The 17,740-nt window shown below is 37.9% G+C and overlaps 1 protein-coding gene across 9 annotated transcripts in view; it reads right to left on the minus strand.

Annotated features, from left to right (window-relative positions):
* Positions 1-17,740, minus strand: part of zgc:158464 — a 136,938-nt gene that overhangs the window by 109,051 nt on the left and 10,147 nt on the right. For 8 of the 9 annotated variants that reach the window (NM_001442139.1, NM_001442137.1, NM_001442136.1 and 5 more), the window contains 1 exon segment: positions 4,905-5,037. In NM_001442139.1, the coding sequence (NP_001429068.1) occupies positions 4,905-5,037 (133 nt within the window). 9 annotated transcript variants of the gene reach the window in all.

Genomic DNA, 17,740 nt, shown 5'->3' on the forward strand with positions numbered 1-17,740 from the left:
TGGCTTAATTGTATTTAGAAATTGCTGTCCCCATAGTTAACCTTCTAGTCACAAGTCCCCATGGGGCACAAAAACAAGTATGTGTGTGTGTGTGTGTGTGTGTGTGTGTGTGTGTGTGTGTGTGTGTGTGTGAAATGTAGTCAATATGACCATGACAAGTGTTTGTTTGCATAAGGAGTCCTTGGGGATTGTGGGAAAGTTCTTGCATGGCAAGCGTGTGAGACACACACACACACACACACACACACACACCACACAAACACGTCACAGCAGCCTCTCCTTTCTGCAGCTCCAGACATGTTCAAACACACACACAAACACACACTCAGTGAAAGTGTGAGCGACTACAGGAGAAAGGAAAATAAAATACAAGTGAAATTACTCACTTCCTTTAGTTAGCAACTTACTCCACACACAATGAGTCAGGAAGCGACCACTCGTCTGAACACACACACACACACACACACACACACACACTTAACTTAGTGTATTGCAAGAGTGTGTTTGTGCACATGAGATAAAGCAGTGCTGAAAAAGTGAGCACATTCCAAAAAAATCACAGAGAACACACACACATATGCATACACACACACACACACACACACACACACACACACACACACGCATGCATGCATATATACACACCCACCCCTCACAGACATATACAGCTACACACAAACACACTCTCACATGCACACATTCATATATATGCATACATGCACACACATACACACACACAATGAACTCATATACACACACACACAGACATACGCATATATATACAGACACACACATACAAGCATATAAACACACACACCCTTACAGACATACACAGCTACACACAAACACACTCTCACATGCACACATTCATATATATATATGCACACATACACACACAATACATATGTACAAAACACAAAAAATACAAAACACACACACACACACACACACACACATATAGACATCAAACAACATTTCTGCTTTAAATAGCACTCATTAAGGCAGCACGGTGGCTCAGTGGTCAGCACTGTGGCCTCAGAGCAAAGAAAGTCGCTGGTTTGAGTCTCGGCTGGGTCAGTTGGTGTTTCTGTGTGGAGTTTGCATGTTCTCCCCGTGTTGGTGTGGGTTTCCTCCGGGTGCTCCGGTTTCCCTCACAGTCCAAACACATGCGCTATAGGGGAACTGATCAACTACACTGGCCGTAGTGTATGAGTGTGTGTGTGTGAATGAGTGTGTATGGGTGTTTCCCAGTACTGGGTTGCATCCGTTGTGTAAAACATATGCTGGAATAGTTGGCGGTTCATTCCGCTGTGGTGATCCCTGATGAATAAAGGACTAAGCTGAAGGAAAATGAATGAATATCAATCATTAACTATCATTATTAAACCTGAGGTGTCACACTGCATTACACAAAATAAAATTCACACGATTTCTCTGAGCCAAGACGACACAAATCAATCAAAAAGCAAAATAAATAAATAAACAAACAAACAAAGACGGACAGTAATTAAACACTGAAGTAACGAGCCAATAAAACGTCAGCTTTATCTCCCCTTCTGTTTAGAAAAGCGCCGGAGCGTGTCCAAGATGCATTTATTTATTAATCTGCTCTCCGCTATGTGCGCTGACGGCACAGATGGCCCAATGGAAAGAAGAAGAGATGAAAGGAGGAGGATATGGGATAAAATATATATTACGATATTCTGCAACAATCCATACCTATTCCCTACTTCTAAACCCAACCACAACTGCAAACTATTCCCACAATCAGAGGAATAATGGTTAGATAACACTCATGTAGATGTGCATACGCCTAAACTCAACAAACACTCTGAACATATCCCTTAATTCTGATCGGCTGATTGGAACGTTGTCCCAGGATCAACATAGATGTTCATCCAGGATCATGTCCTACCTGGTGAAATCAGGTTGGTGAATTATAAATACAGTCTTGTTAATAGTAATTTTTACATTAAAACAAACCAAACAATCTGCCAACAAGGGAAGTGACGTGATCTTGTTTAAACTTTTGATATAAGATTATTACACGATTATTATTAAGAGAGATTATTAAGATTATTAAGATTACATTCCCCCATTGTCAGATGATTCTGCTTGTTTTAATGTAAACTTCACTCAATTTTGACTCATTATTTCTGTAAACAAGACTATATTGTTGTGCTCGTCTAAACAAAGCTTCCTGATTTAAGTGTTTGTAGATATTTGGACGAGAAACGAGTGAAAAACTCTAGGTAAGAGTGATATTATTGTGCAGTGTGGTGTCAAACATGAAACACACAGCGAGTGTCATGCTGGAGTCACACTGAGAGAATGATTAAACTGTGAATCCTCGACTCAAACTGAGAGAAACAGACGGAGGAAAAACCATCTGAAATACTGCAGGCTTCTCTACAATACACTGAAAATCAGCATCTCTGCTGCAGATCACTAACAAATATTCACAAATCTGCATCTTCAGTTATGCAAAACAACAGAAATAATAATAATAATAATAATAATAATAAATAAATAATAATGGTCAAAAACAAAACAAAAAATCCAGTGTAAAGTCTAAGACACTGATGCATAAACTTTCTTATCAAGGCCAAAAACTAAACCTGATTGCAGGCTAATTGCCGAAGTTAAATATAACACTACATTAAAGTCACCATGGGGAATGTCCTTATTTATTTCATAATATTTAAAAATAAATAAAACATTACTATAGAATAACAAACAAACAATTCCATTCAGAACACAATGGACTCGATGCAGGCTGCACATCCTTTTGCATTGATTTGCTAGCCAAAGTCTTGTGTGTTGCGGGGACGTGAGGTCAGGGGAGGCAGGTGAAAAGCTGACAAATAAGACTCAAGTCATCACTCAAATTAATCAACAGGAATTACCTAAATAAGCTGCATGCATACCTACAGGATTTACATAAATTAACCAAAATCCACATCAAAACACCTCCAAAAACAACTTAAAATGACTCCAAACTAAACGAATCCAACTCAAAAGTCTTTGGTAACACGTTCTATTAAGTTAATGCTGATAATTAATTATAACTCTGTTTAGAAATATTTATAATCAGTCTATAAATGTAAACGCAAAACAATCTTACATCATCAAATGGAAAAACTAGATGCGTTTTTGAACATTAATTAACTACACGATGCACGACATTAGTTACTGTCCCCTCGGCAGCCAATGAGCTTACTCCTCATCAGTTTAAACACTCTGCGTTGCTTTAAGCTGTTCAAGCTGCAGCGACCCTCCTCCACCCCAGCTCCACCTGTGTTTAGATCTGCCACAGGGGTTGCATTTATATTATGTCATCATATATATATTATATTCTCAGAGTGCATGTCTGTGTATATACTGGCAGTAGCAGGTCTCGCTACTTGCTCTGCCATAATAATCATATATAATCGTACAGCAGATCTACACCACCACCAAGACCAAATACATCAACACTGCCATATACACAGTCCTTACCATACTCCCGAGAGTTGCTCATGACAGAAATTGTTTTATGTTCACTCCACTTAAAACACAACCCAGAGGGAATCCTGGCTGTTTGTTTAGTGAAGAAAGTGTCACCAAATCTTTGAACAGTGAACAGTCCTTGTTTATTCCTTTTGGAAACAACAATAACATGAATCCATTCAGACAGGTGAGATGATGATGATGATGATGATGCAGGAATAATTACTGAACAGACTCATGAATTTCCTCTAAGTGAAGCAGCCGTTTCACTCCGCCTGAAGCAATCTGAGCGTCTAAATGACTCTTGCTTTTGCGTTTGCAGCACTAAACAGACAAATAAACAGTGAGGAAATTTAACAGCACATCTCCGAGACTCACTCACCGCACATCTAGAGGAAGTCATGCCAAGACTGCTGTACTTACTTACAGTTTCTGTCTTGTTTCTAGTCCAAATATCGACAAATTCATAAATCAGTCAGCATTTTCTAGACAAGCACAAAATAAAGTGTTGTTTTCAGAAATAATGAGTCAAAATAAAGCGAGTTGTACATCAAACTAGCTAAATAATCTGCCCATGGAGGAAGTGAAATAATCTTAAGTCAACTTATGTCTTTATTTATAAAGTGTTTTCGACTGTACTTCATAGTCAATTTGCAGTTTAATTAGTTTAAAACATGTCTTTTCTCTGAACGTGTCTATACAATAAAGCAGTGTTTCTCAACCACGTTCCTGAAGGAGCACCAGCTCTGCACATTTTCCATGTCTTCTTAATCAAACACACCTGATTCAGATCATCAGCTCATTAGCAGAAACTGAAAAAGGAGACATCCAAAACATGCAGTGCTGGTGGTCCTACAGGAACGTGGTTGAGAAACACTACAATAAAGCAATACACTACATATTTATTGGTTAACATATCTGTTAAAGTCATCATTTTTGCAGCTTTGGATAATATCATTCATTCATTTATTTTCTTGTCTGCTTAGTCCCTTTATTAATCCGGGGTCGCCACAGCGGAATGAACCGCCAACTTATCCAGCAAGTTTTTTGTGATAATACTTTACACAATGATAAACCCTTCATCAATTAATCACAAGAAAGTTTGATTATTTTGCTCGTTTTATGCAAAAACTCACTTAAATTTGACTCATTATTTCAGCAAGCAAGACTCTATTTAGTGCTCGTCTAGAAAACGCTGACTGATTTCAGCATTTGTAGATATTTGGAGTAGAAATGAGACAAAACTGTAAGTTAGAAAAGCATTTTTTGCAGGTAACCCTTAAATAACCTATAAATAAATCCTAAAAAAGCCATTTAAATCAAACTTTAACTTTAAATCAGAAAGTTATGAATAGCCATGAGATCGTGTTGGCTGAGCAGCGCAGAAGATTCATATTTTCAACATTTTCTCTTACCAGCCATCATCTTCTGGGCTTCATAAGGCTCCATGTACCCGTCATTCTCTGGGGGTTTTTCTGTGGTGGTCTGTGTGCCGCCCGCCTGATCCGCAGCATCAAACGGGTCCGCATAATCCTCCAGGATGATCAGCTGATTCACATAAAACAAGAGGGAAAATTAGCTAAACGTATTCTAAATCTTAAAGGGAGAGTTCACACAAAAATTCACATTTGCTCACTTTGACGATATTTTGAAGAAACCTGTAACCATTCACCTTATACTATGGAAGTCAATGGTTACAGGTTTCCAACATCCTTCAAAATATCTTCTTTAGTGTTCAGCAGAAGAAAGAAACTCATAAAGGTTTGGGAACAAGTAAAGGGTGAGTGACAGAATTTTCCTTTTTTGTGAACTGTGCCTTTAAAGAGCACCTATGCTGCAGAAATCCCTTCTATGTGGGGTTTAACGGCAGTTGTGTGTGAGTATCTCCAGCAGCCTCTGATGGTCAACATGAAGTTATTGTGTTTGTTCTAATCAGACTTAATGAATGAAACACTGTGATTGACATTCTGCCTTTGTAAGTGTAATCAGGGGGGGAAAGCCCCGCCCACCAGTGCCCATCTCTCCCTCATTAGCATAAACAGCAGCCCTGAGTGAGAAGCAGCCGTCTGCCAGTTTTGAATCTGTCACTATACTGACACATAGGTGTTTGTAGCTCCGCCCTCTTCTGAAAAAGAGCACAATCTCATTTGCATTTAAAGCGCCAAAACACCCCAGTTAGGATCAAACAGGGTCAGTTTCAGAGAGCTGGAGAACATTATCTGTGTGCTGTTCTTAACTCAAACTGAGACACACTTTAAATTATAATAGGTCCCCTTTAAGACAAATTAATTAAATAAATCACAGGTTTACTAATTATTCAAAACTCAAATCATCTACATCTATTTGATTAATTATTCAATTTATTTATTATCTATTCATTGCCACGTCAGCAACTTATGGCTATTTCATGGCAAAAAGAATATACATAAAAATGTTACATGATAAAAATAAAAGAGTTACTTACACAAATATAGAAAATAGAAATAAATTAAATTCACACAAAAATACATTCAAAGTTAAATATGATTTTTCAGTTGATTTTTTGATAAAAACTCAAGATTCTTCATGGTTTAACATTTTTAAAACACTCCATTAAATTCCTCTGCTTATAAAAATAACGGTATTCAAACTTCCACATTCCAGCATAACGTGTTTCATGGTAAGAGCAGTCTGGCAGTAATCATATTTCAATCATTTGATTAAAAATCAGTGACAACTTCAATCAGTGACAACTAATCAAAAAACAACTTTACACTGCAAAGGCAGCACAGACACCAAAACCTGGAGAATGTGTGTTTACACAAAGCGTTCTGAGAAACGCAGAAACAGACCTGCTTACATGAGAATATAAAGATTCAAATGACAGCTCAGACAATCCGTTGTAGCATTATTAATATCTTTACAATCCCTTTTCAACATCTTTATTATTATGATTATTTGTTTAGTAACACTTTTTAGGTTAAGTAACAATTCTTACTATTAACTAGTGGCCTAATACATGCCTATTGTTATGATTTCAGCTGTTTATTAGCATTTATAAAGCATATATACGTTATTATCTTATTCTACATCTCTATTTCTACTTAAACCCAACCAGTACCTTAATAACTATTAAGCAGCAAACTGAAACCAAAGTCATAGTTGACGGTTTAATAATAGGAAGAATTGTACATTAAAGTAAAGTGTGACCCTTTGTTTTTATTCCTTTTTTTTTAAATCTCACTTAACCCAAGCTGAGTGTTTTAAAGTTTGCACAAAACATGAAGCACGTCTGGGCTATCATACAGAACAGAATCAAAGCACAGAGTCTTATTCTCAAACTTTCATCAATTTATTTCCATCCCACTGTTCCTCTCTCCACAGGTACGAGACTCCAGATGCAAAAACTCGACATCTGTGGAGAAACACACAGAAGGAACCAAACTCAAAGATACTGTAATTATACAATTCACAAACAGATACTCTCAAAAACTACACTAGATCTGTATCTTGGCCAAGAATCACTCAGCTACACCACAGGTCACTTGACTTTAGCAATAACAAAGCACAGTCTTACTGTCTGTGACGCTGCTGTCTGTAGGTACATGAACAAAATAAAGATTTCAAAACCATTCATGAACAAAAAGAACATCACATTTAGATTTTCATTCATTCATTCATTCATTTATTTTCTTCCGCCTTTCCAGAGCCGGGTCACAGGGGCAGCAGTCTCAGGAGAGAACCCCAGACTTCCCTCTTCCCAGACACTTCCTCCAGCTCCTCCGGTGGGATCCCGAGGCGTTCCCAGGCCAGCCGAGAGACACAGTCCCTCCAGCGTGTCCTTGGTCTTCCCCGAGGCCTCCTCCTGGTGGGACATGCCTTGGACAACTCTGCAGGTAGGCATCCAGGAGGCATCCGAAACTGATGCCCGAGCCACCTCAGCTGACTTTTCTGGATGTGAAGGAGCAGTGGCTCTACTCCGAGCTCCTCACCTTATCTATAAGAGTGCGTCCTGCCACCCTGCCAAGAACACTAATTTCAGCCGCTTGTATCTGAGATCTTGTCCTTTCGGTTATAACCCAAAGCTCATGACCATAGGTGAGAGTAGGAATGTAGATTGACCGGTAAATCGATAGCCTTGCCTTTTGGCTCGTCTTCTTTACCACAATGGATCAGTACATCGATCACATTACTGCTGCCCTGATCTGTCAATCTCAAGCTCCATCCTTCCCTCACTCCTGAACAAAACCCCAACATACTTAAACTCCTCCACCTGGGGTAAGGACTTTCCTCCAACCTGGTGATGTCAAACCACCTTTTTCAGGTGGAGCACCATGGCCTCGGACTTGGAGGTGCATATTTCTTATTATTATTTAAAAAAACAACAGAAAACAAACTACATGTAAAACAGACTGAATGAATTAAACCACTCATTGAAATACCCTGGAGTATTGGAAACAACCTGCAGTGTTATTATGGGTTATTGCAAGAGTTTAAAAACATGATGACTTTAATATAGCAGATGAAGGTGAATAAAGTTACTGTAAAAAGTTCATCTCTGAATCTCAGAGAATCATTAAAAGTTCTAGCCATGATTTTATTCATGTTTATTTAATGATATTGTAGCACAGAGTTTGCTTTGCTTAACCAAATTTGTTCTAAAGGGCAAAACCGTTCTCATTAGTATTGGGGATTTTCCTGCTCTCTAGCAATATTAAACTGTGGCGTCCCACAGGGCTCTGTTCTGGGTCCGATTTATTTTCACTGCTTGTGTGTCCTGCTTATGTTTTCCAGAAACTTTTATATAATCTCTATGCTAATGATTCACAGCAGTCAAACACTTTAAAATAATAATCACTCTCTTTCCACAATCCATTACTGTTGGCCTGCCACAGACTAATTGGGATGATTTTGTAGGGGAGTGCATTTGCATAAAATATAATAAACTGATTACAAGCAAAGATAAACAAAGCAGAGCAGAGATACAGGTGAAATTAACAGTGCTTTTTACATCTCAATTTAAGGCCTGTGAAGATATATATGATTCGTTTCCTAATAAAGAGTAAATTAATCTCCGAGATTACAGATTTAAGGTTCTGGTGATGACTTTAATTCATGATTATATGATTATACTGTAGAAAGTAGCAAAGCACAGGATTTACTTTGCTGAATACAACCAGATCTGATCAAAAGAGCAAAACCATTTTCATTAGTGTTTAGGGATTTTCCATCTATATAGTAATATTACACTGTGGTGTCCCACAGGGTTCAGTTCTGGGCCCGCTTTACTTTCTCACTATTTCTGTTGTCCACAAACATTTCCTTTTCCCCCTATGCTAATGATTCACAGTTGTCAAACACTACAATATCACTCATTCACCATCCACAATGTATTACTGTAGGCCTGGTATTGTGGTATAATCCGTGTGCAGTATGTTTGAGGCGGTCAGCGAGGGACTGTTTGTGGTTTTGTGGGTGTGCCGTCTGAGACTAAGACGACTCAAAAGTCAGACAAAGACATTGAACAGAGGAAGACTATTCCGTTCACACAACACTGCACAAACACAAGCTTCGGCACGCAGACACGTTTAATTGCAGGCCTCTTCTTTCTCTAAAGGGTATGATGGTAATTAGATGCACATGACCAACGCTCGCAGATTCACTCGCTGCTGCTAGACTGTTTGTCATATCGGAATTTAGTCTCCTGACACCACAAAGCTGTAATCAACAACTCCGGCCTTCAAAATACACCATCGAGGGAGGATGTGACAAAACAATTCACTTCTGTACGAGGAAGTGTTGTGCTGGAATTCCAGTCATCCAACGGAGCGTAAAATACAAGCTACACTAAGATTAATGCACGTGTGACAGCAAGCATGCAATCACACATTGCTTTCTGCAACTGTAATGCAGGAAACGGAGATATCGTTTCACAACACTGTTCACTATAGACCAAAAACAGTACATATATGAACAACACTGGAACAAACTGACCCTGCCATATTTAGTTTTCCTGCAATGCATGTTGATATATCAATATAACTGGACCAACTGATTTGGAAGATCTATTTGGGGGGGGGGGGGGGATTATAATTATAGATTGATCTGCGTAAATATTATAAACAAATGACTAATTACTATAGAAAAATACACAGAGCAAACATACAAATGAAACAAACAGCGCTTTTTTTCAGGACACCTAATGAAAATATGTACACTCACTTTATTAAGTACACCTGTCCAACTGATTGTTACCACAAAGTTCTAATCAGCCAATCACAGGGCAGCAGCTCAATGCATTTCGGCATGTAGACATGGTCAAGAGGATCTGCTGCATGTCAAAGCGAGCATCAGAATGGGAAAGAAAGGGGATTTAAGAGACTTTGAACATGGCATGGTTGTTGCTGCCAGACGGGCTGCTCTGAGTATTTCAGAAACTGCTGATCTACTGGGATTTTCACGCACAACCATCTCTAGGGTTTACAGAGAATGCTCCAACAGAGGAAACATCCAGTGAGCAGCAGGTCTGTAGGCACAAATGCCTTGTTGATGAGGCCAGAGGTCAGAGGAGAATGGCCAGACTGGTTCCAGCTGAATGAAAGGCATCTCTGAACACACAACATGTCCAACCTTGAGGCGGATGGGCTACAGCAGCAGAAGAGCACACCGGGTGCCGCTCCTGTCAGCTAAGAACAGGAAACTGAGGCTACAATTCACACAGACTCACCAAAACTGGACAATAGAAGATTGGAGAAACGTTGCTGCTCTGATGAGTCTCCATTTCTGCTGACACATTCAGATGCTCGGCTCACAATTTGACCTCAACAACATGAAAGCATGGATCATCCTGCCTTGTATCAGCGGTTCAGGCTGGTGGTGGTGGTGTAATGGTGTGGGGGAGATTTTCTTTGGGTCCATTAGTACCAATTGAGCATCAACGCCACAGCCTACCTGAGTATTGCTGCTGACCATGTCCATCCCTTTATGAGCACAGTGTCTCCATCTTCTGATGGCTACTTCCAGCAGGATAACGCAGCATGTCATGAAGCTCAATCATCTCAGACTGGTTTCTTGAACATGACGATGAGTTCACTGTACTCAAATGGCCTCCACAGTCACCAGAGCTCAATCCAATAGAGCAGCTTTGGGATGTGGTGGAACGGGAGATTGGCATCATGGATGTGCAGCCGACAAATCTGCAGCAACTGTGTGATGCTATCATGACAATATGGAGCAAAATCTCTGAGGAATATTTCCAGTAGCTTGCTGAATCTACGACACCAAGGATTCAGGCAGTTCTGAAGGCTAAAGGGGACCAACTTGACACTAGTAGGTGTACATAATAAAGTGGCCCGTGAGTTTGTACTGTATATATTGTAATCAATGTCAAATAAGTTACTATATTAAATTATTCGCTCAATAAAAGTGCTTAAAGTTGTGTCAGGAACATAATTTGATCAAAGAAATTGTTTTATTTTTCTTAGAGTGAAAGCTGTAGGGATAATGATTACATGTTGGAGTTAGCAACACTATCTGCAGTTTAAAGCAAATCCTGCAGCTGATTTTGCCCCAGAAACAGGGAAAGCGTTCAGTGCCATCTGCTGCGCCGGTCCCTGACGGAGGTTTGGACTTTGATTTTGGACGAGTCTCTGTATTCCTCTGGGGCAGAAGGTCCACCATATGAGATGGTTTGGAGCAAATCAAGCACAGCAGAAGCTGAATCCAACACAGGCTCATATGTGATGCATGCTTCAGTCGACATTATTGTGGAACTTTAAAATCGTACTTCAACGTTTGTTGTAGGTCAGCCCGTCCCGATATATATTTTTGTTTGTACAATATATATTGCACCGAAATATAGTGCAATAAACCATATTATTGTCATTTTAAGACCATTTTATGCCATGTATGTTGCCAGAACTCTTCCAAAGAACACATCATATTTCATTATTAAGAATATTTCATTTTATTATAGTAATTTTAACTACTTAATAATCAGGTGTTAGAGTGAGCAAACGTATATAATAAATTAATAATAATATGTTAACAATAAAGGGCAAGATAAAGAGTAACAGAGGCTGCCAGATCTATTATCAGCTGTCAGACACACACATGACAATATAGTCATTTACAGTAAATACTACAGTGTTTTTAGCCATACTGACACTTCTAATAGAGATGCTGCGCACAGATCAGCTCAAATGTTGCTAGACTTTGTTTTTTTATGTATGGGTGATATATACTGCATCTGCATATGAGTGTGAATGAGTGTGTGTGGATGTTTTCCAGAGATGGGTTGCGGCTGGGAGGGCATCCGCTGCTTAAAAAAAACATGCTGGATAAGTTGGCGGTTCATTCCACTGTGGCGACCCCAGATTAACAAAGTGACTAAGCAGAAAATGAATGAATGAATAAACTGTTCTCCCAGAACTGCTGTGTTATTTAACCGTTTGTATCTGCATAACTAACTCAAAACACTAAAGACTCGATCTCTTTCTTAATTTTTGCGTGTTCAGATTTAAATAAAGCGATTGGGAGAATTAATAGGCATATGCAAATCACCGTCATTTATAATTGATGTGGCGTGGGTGTTGAGATCCTGATCTTTTACTGATTAATCATGCAACTTACACTGAATGCATTCATGCAGGCTGAACAACAGAAAACACCTTTAATAACCTGAGAAACCCAGCACAACTTCTTCTGTCCTCATTAGATTTTACAGGAAAGCCTCAATGCTTTCATGCATGATTTAAATGACGCGAGAGGCGATCTCGTTACACATTTAGCAAAATAATAAAATGTAATAATCTGTGTTTTCTGAACGGGACAAATCACATATCAACCGTGATCTGCTACATCCCTAACCTACACTGTAAACAAATCCGGAAATTAGCAGATTTCCAAAATTGCTCCATATTTTAGTTATATTTTTGAGTCGCATTATGGGATCTTCCAACAACTTTTAACCTTAAAAAGTGTGTAAAAGTGTGTTTCCTGCACATGTGTAATAGTCTGCAGTGCTGTATTGTCTGTGTTCGTGTTGTATATTAAGCTACAGAAACCTTGTACTTTTCTGATATTTTACAGACAAGATATTATTTCTTATACATTTCAAACCCCTAATATTAATAACATTTTAATAATCCATAAAACACTGTGTTATCTGAATAGTTGAATTTTTAACATCAGAAGTGGACAGAGCAGAGATCAACATCCCATAATGCAGCTCACAACCGAAAATCAAGCGAAAACACCACAAAATACGGTCACCTCACAACTTTTACAGAGCAATTTTAAATATAATGACATCACAAATACTTCTCAGTCTACATCACACATTTCAAGAACATCACGAAAACCGCAGTCTCAGCTACATCATGCAAAACAGCAGTCATCAAGCAGCTGCTAAAATAAACAAACGGCATTCATCACACATACTTCACATTCTTTCTGTAAGGTCACTTTGGAAATGCTCCTCTGTAATTGTTCTCTACGGCTTGCGGTCAGAGAAAGACAAGAGCCAGACCATAATTGGAGATCTACAAATAGACCTCATATAAGCAACATAAACCGCAATCGTCCAATCACGACATTTGGATTCATGTTTATCTGACAAATGCAGGATCAAATACAAACTTCATGAAGGTAGGCCTGTCTCAATAATCAACATATGGACTCATCACATAACACATGGACATGAGCTCAAGCATTTATGATGATGCAGTATATGTCGCCCATACATAAAAACAATTCTATCAACATTTGTGCAGCATCTCTATACTGGAGGTGTCAGTATGGTTAAACACTGTAGTATTTACGATAAATCACTGTCGTATATTTAAATTTGGGTGTCTGAAGACTGAAAATAGATCTGATATCACAGCCTCTGTTATCCTGCACTTTATTGCTAACATTCATTATTATTTATTTAGCATATCTGTTTTCACACTCTGACACCGATGGCTGATTATTAAACTGTTAAAATTGCTATAATTATATTAAATATTCTTAAGAATTAAATATGATGTGTTGTTTGGAAAAGTGTACTTGCATTGTGATCATATTATATTGTGATTCCGGCATCATAAGCAGCATAAAATGGTCTTGAAATGACAGTAATATCATTTATGGCAATATATTTTAGTGCAATATATATCCTACAACAAAAATAGAGATGGTGACAGGCCTACATGAAGGTGCTCACTTCTTATTTGAAGGACTGAACATTCTGACAACACTGGAAGTAATTTGTCTTGATGTCCGGCTGTAATAAACTGCGGCGTCCCACAGGGCTCTGTTCTGGGTCTCGTCTTATTTTCATTAGATGCGTGTCCTTTGGGCTCAGTTTCCCACAAAACACAAATTCTCTTTTTATATCAGCTAATATTGACTGAGAGCCGTCCGACCACTCGAACCAGGTGAACACGCTATCGTCACAACCAAGATCACCTTCAAATCTTGATTAGTTATAAACCTGTTTAATGACGTCAAGAGATAAGCGCTGACAGAGATCTGCAACTGATCAACTTCATTCTGTGATGAGTAGATGTGGGTAAGGTTACTTGAAAAAGAGTTAGTAATTACATCATTAATAAGGTATTTCAATTGCTTTCTAGTTATAGTCTGAAAAGTAACTTAAATACTCAATAAAGTATTTAAATATGACTTAAAATCAGGGCGAGGCAGTGGTGCAGTAGGTAGTGCTGTCACCTAACATCAAGAAGGTCGCTGGGTCGAACCTCAGCTCAGTTGGTGTTTCTGTGTGGAGTTTGCATGTTCTCCCTGCATTCACATTGGTTTCCTCCGGGTGCTCCGGTTTCCCCCACAGTCCAAAGACATGCGGTACAAGTGAATTGGGTAGGCTAAATTGTCCGTAGTGTATGAGTGTGTGTGTGTGAATGTGTGTGTGGATGTTCCCAGAGATGGGTTGCGGCTGGAAGGGCATCCACTGCGTAAAAACTTGCTGGATAAGTTGGCGGTTCATTCCGCTGTGGCGACCCCGGATTAATAAAGGGACTAAGCCGACAAGAAAATGAATAAATGAATGAATGAATGACTTAAAATCCCCCAAAATCTTTAATTTAATAGATTCAAGCATGGCCTATTCCTATATTACCAAATGTGAACAGAAGTACTCTGAAATATTTCATGTTTTGATGCATTTGTTTACCTTCTCTTTTTTTTTTTGCAAAGCAACAACGCCTTATTTCATGCATTGCATATATATTACCATTGACTAATTTCTTACTCATTTCACAGGTTGTAAGCATGTGCAAATAAAAAAATACTTTTATAATAAATGTCCAATAAATAAATAAATACATAATGTGATATAGTGTAAAACATAATATATGCATATACTATGTCTATAATTTACACATAATAAATAAACGTAATACATACATAATATATAGATGTGTGTCTCACGGTGGCTCAGTGGTTAGCATTGTGACCTCACAGCAAGAAGGTCACTGGTTCGAGCCCCGGCTGGGTCAGTTCTCCCCGTGTTGGTGTGGGTTTCCTCCGGGTGCTCCGGTTTCCCCCACAGTCCAAACACATGCACTATAGGGGAACTGATCAACTACACTGGCCGTAGTGTATGAGTGTGTGTGGGAATTAGTGTGTATGGGTGTTTCCCAGTACTGGGTTAGAAGGGCGTAAAACATGCTGGAATAGTTGGCGGTTCATTCCGATGTGGCGACCTCAGATAAACAAGGGACTAAGCCGAAGGAAAATGAATGAATGAATGAATAAATAAACTTAATACATATATAATATACTATAATACATAAAATAAGTGTATAATAAAGGTTTATAATTTACCTAAATAAATTATATAGTTAGTCAAATAGGTATTGTATATTATTAAATAAATAAACTCTCTCTCCCCGTCTGTCCTGCATGACACTCGTCCAGAACGCAGCTGTCACTCTTCTGACAGAAAACAGAAATGAGGAAATGTATTGCATAATAATACAGCAGTCTTGGCTTTCCTCCAGCACAGAACTGAGATTAATCTGCTGCTGAATGTGCTGTTAATCCTCAACTTCTCATCACAATACACTACTGATGTTCTCCAGACACGGATAATCAATATATCAACCCATTGCACATGTGATGGTTCTCAAAACATAAACAGTGATAAACTTTGGAGACCTTACATAACAAAGAAAAATCCAGCCAGGACATAAAACAAATGATCTGATCTGAATATCTCCACAAATTTGTTCTTATAGGTCTAAAAAACTAATTATTTAGATAGTTGAGGCTAATGATTCACCCTTCTGTGAAATATGCACTGTATTCTTCTTCAAATGTTTCCCAGATTCAGGAATTTCTCTCAGTGTTTCCTCTAATATTTGTTCTTCTGGAAAAAGTCTTGTTAGTTTTATTTGGGCTAGAATAAAAGCAGTTTTTAATAGTGTTAAAGTCATGTTAAGCTCAATATTATTGGCCCCTTCAGCAATATTAGTGTTGGATTGTCTCCAGAACAAACCACTGTTATACAATGACTTGCCTAATTACCCTAACTTTACCCTAATTACCCTAGTGAAGCCTTTACATGTCACTGTAAGCTGAACACTAGTGTCTTGAAGAATATCTGGTCAAAATAAATTAGTTATTACAAATTGAAACCATTGTAATAAGAAATGTGTTTGAAAAAGAATCATCATTTCAATCACAGGAGGATAATCATGGTAGTCCTGAACTTTACATCAATAAACCAACATTATTTATCCTGACAGACATGGAGTTAAAATAAAGGAGAGTTTTTAACATCTTACTGGAGCAGAAAAGCTCGACGACATGAGAGAGGATCTAAAATTAGTGCTTTAAAAGTCAGTTTTCTGGAAAGCCTGCATTTTTCTGAATGTGCTGTAATTACAGGCTGTTCTGTGGGACGGGGAGACCGAAGACACACACACACACACACACACACACACACACACACACACACACACACTCACTATGACCATGATTTCAATGGTTAAACACTGCAAAATACTACAGTATAAACTGGTTAACTCTACGTTTGCTTGCCTTACACTGCAAAATAAGCTGTTCTCACTTAGAGTTTTAGTATTGTTTCTAGTCCAAATATCTACAAACTCTTAAATCAAGAAGCATTTTCTAGATGAGCACAAAAAAAAAGTCTCATTTTCAGAAATAAGGAGTCAAAATGAAGAGAGTTTCTCCTTAAAACAAGCAAATAATCAGATAATGGGGAAGTGGAATAATCTTGTTTTTTCTTCTGACATAAGATTATTTTGTTTACCTCATTGGCAGATTATTTTGTTACACTACAGAATCACAACAATATATATATATATATATATATATATATATATATATATATATATATATATATATATATACACACACACACACACACACACACACACACACACACACACACACATATCTATATATATATATATATATATATATATATATATATATATCAACCTCGCCATGAAAAAAATTAAGTTTTCACCAAAATAGAGAAAATTTCTACATTTTTTGTGAAAGAAAGTATTTTACAGTCTATCAAAAATACTCAAAAATGTCTCTGTCAGTGCTTCAAACTATTATATTTAATTTACCAAAATCACACAAGCAGCAATTTCACAGCTATTACATCCCTAACGGAAAAGTGTGACATCCATAACCACACGTTCTCCTCATAAATGGAAAAATGTCAGATAAAATAAAATCCATCATTCTAGTTCTCTTGAGCAGACTCCTGTCTGTCTGATGAGCATCGTTTCTTTTGGGTCGTGTAGTTTAATTCACAGAATTTCTACAAAGTATGCTGAATACTGTAAATTCACAACCTTTTTTAGTCACATCCATAACACATTTTTATTTCCTCATTTAAAATCTAAAACATGTTTACAGATTGATATTTTTCTGTTCCCATAACTCTGTGGTTAGTTGTTTTGGAAATATAAACAGATGTGTTGATATACTGTTAGCGTATACTTTCTATGTGAAATTTCTACCCAGTGAAACTGTACATACAGTATATCACAACATATACTGCAGTAAAACTAAATACTGCAATGTCAGTCATTCCAGCACTGTGCAGCCTCCAAAAGTCAAACCCAGACTATAAATAGACAAATAAACAAACAAATACATAAATAATAGATCTCCTTTTTGAAAGTGATCATGTACTGAACTGCAGACTGACTGTGTGTGTGTGTGTGTGTGTGTGTTTGTCAGCTGTGATGCTCAACTTCTGAACTCTTTCTGATGGTAATAAAAT

The sequence above is a fragment of the Danio rerio genome, chromosome 18 (genome assembly GCF_052040795.2).
Source record: "Danio rerio strain M-AB ecotype USA chromosome 18, GRCz13ab, whole genome shotgun sequence".
Lineage (NCBI taxonomy): Eukaryota > Metazoa > Chordata > Actinopteri > Cypriniformes > Danionidae > Danio > Danio rerio.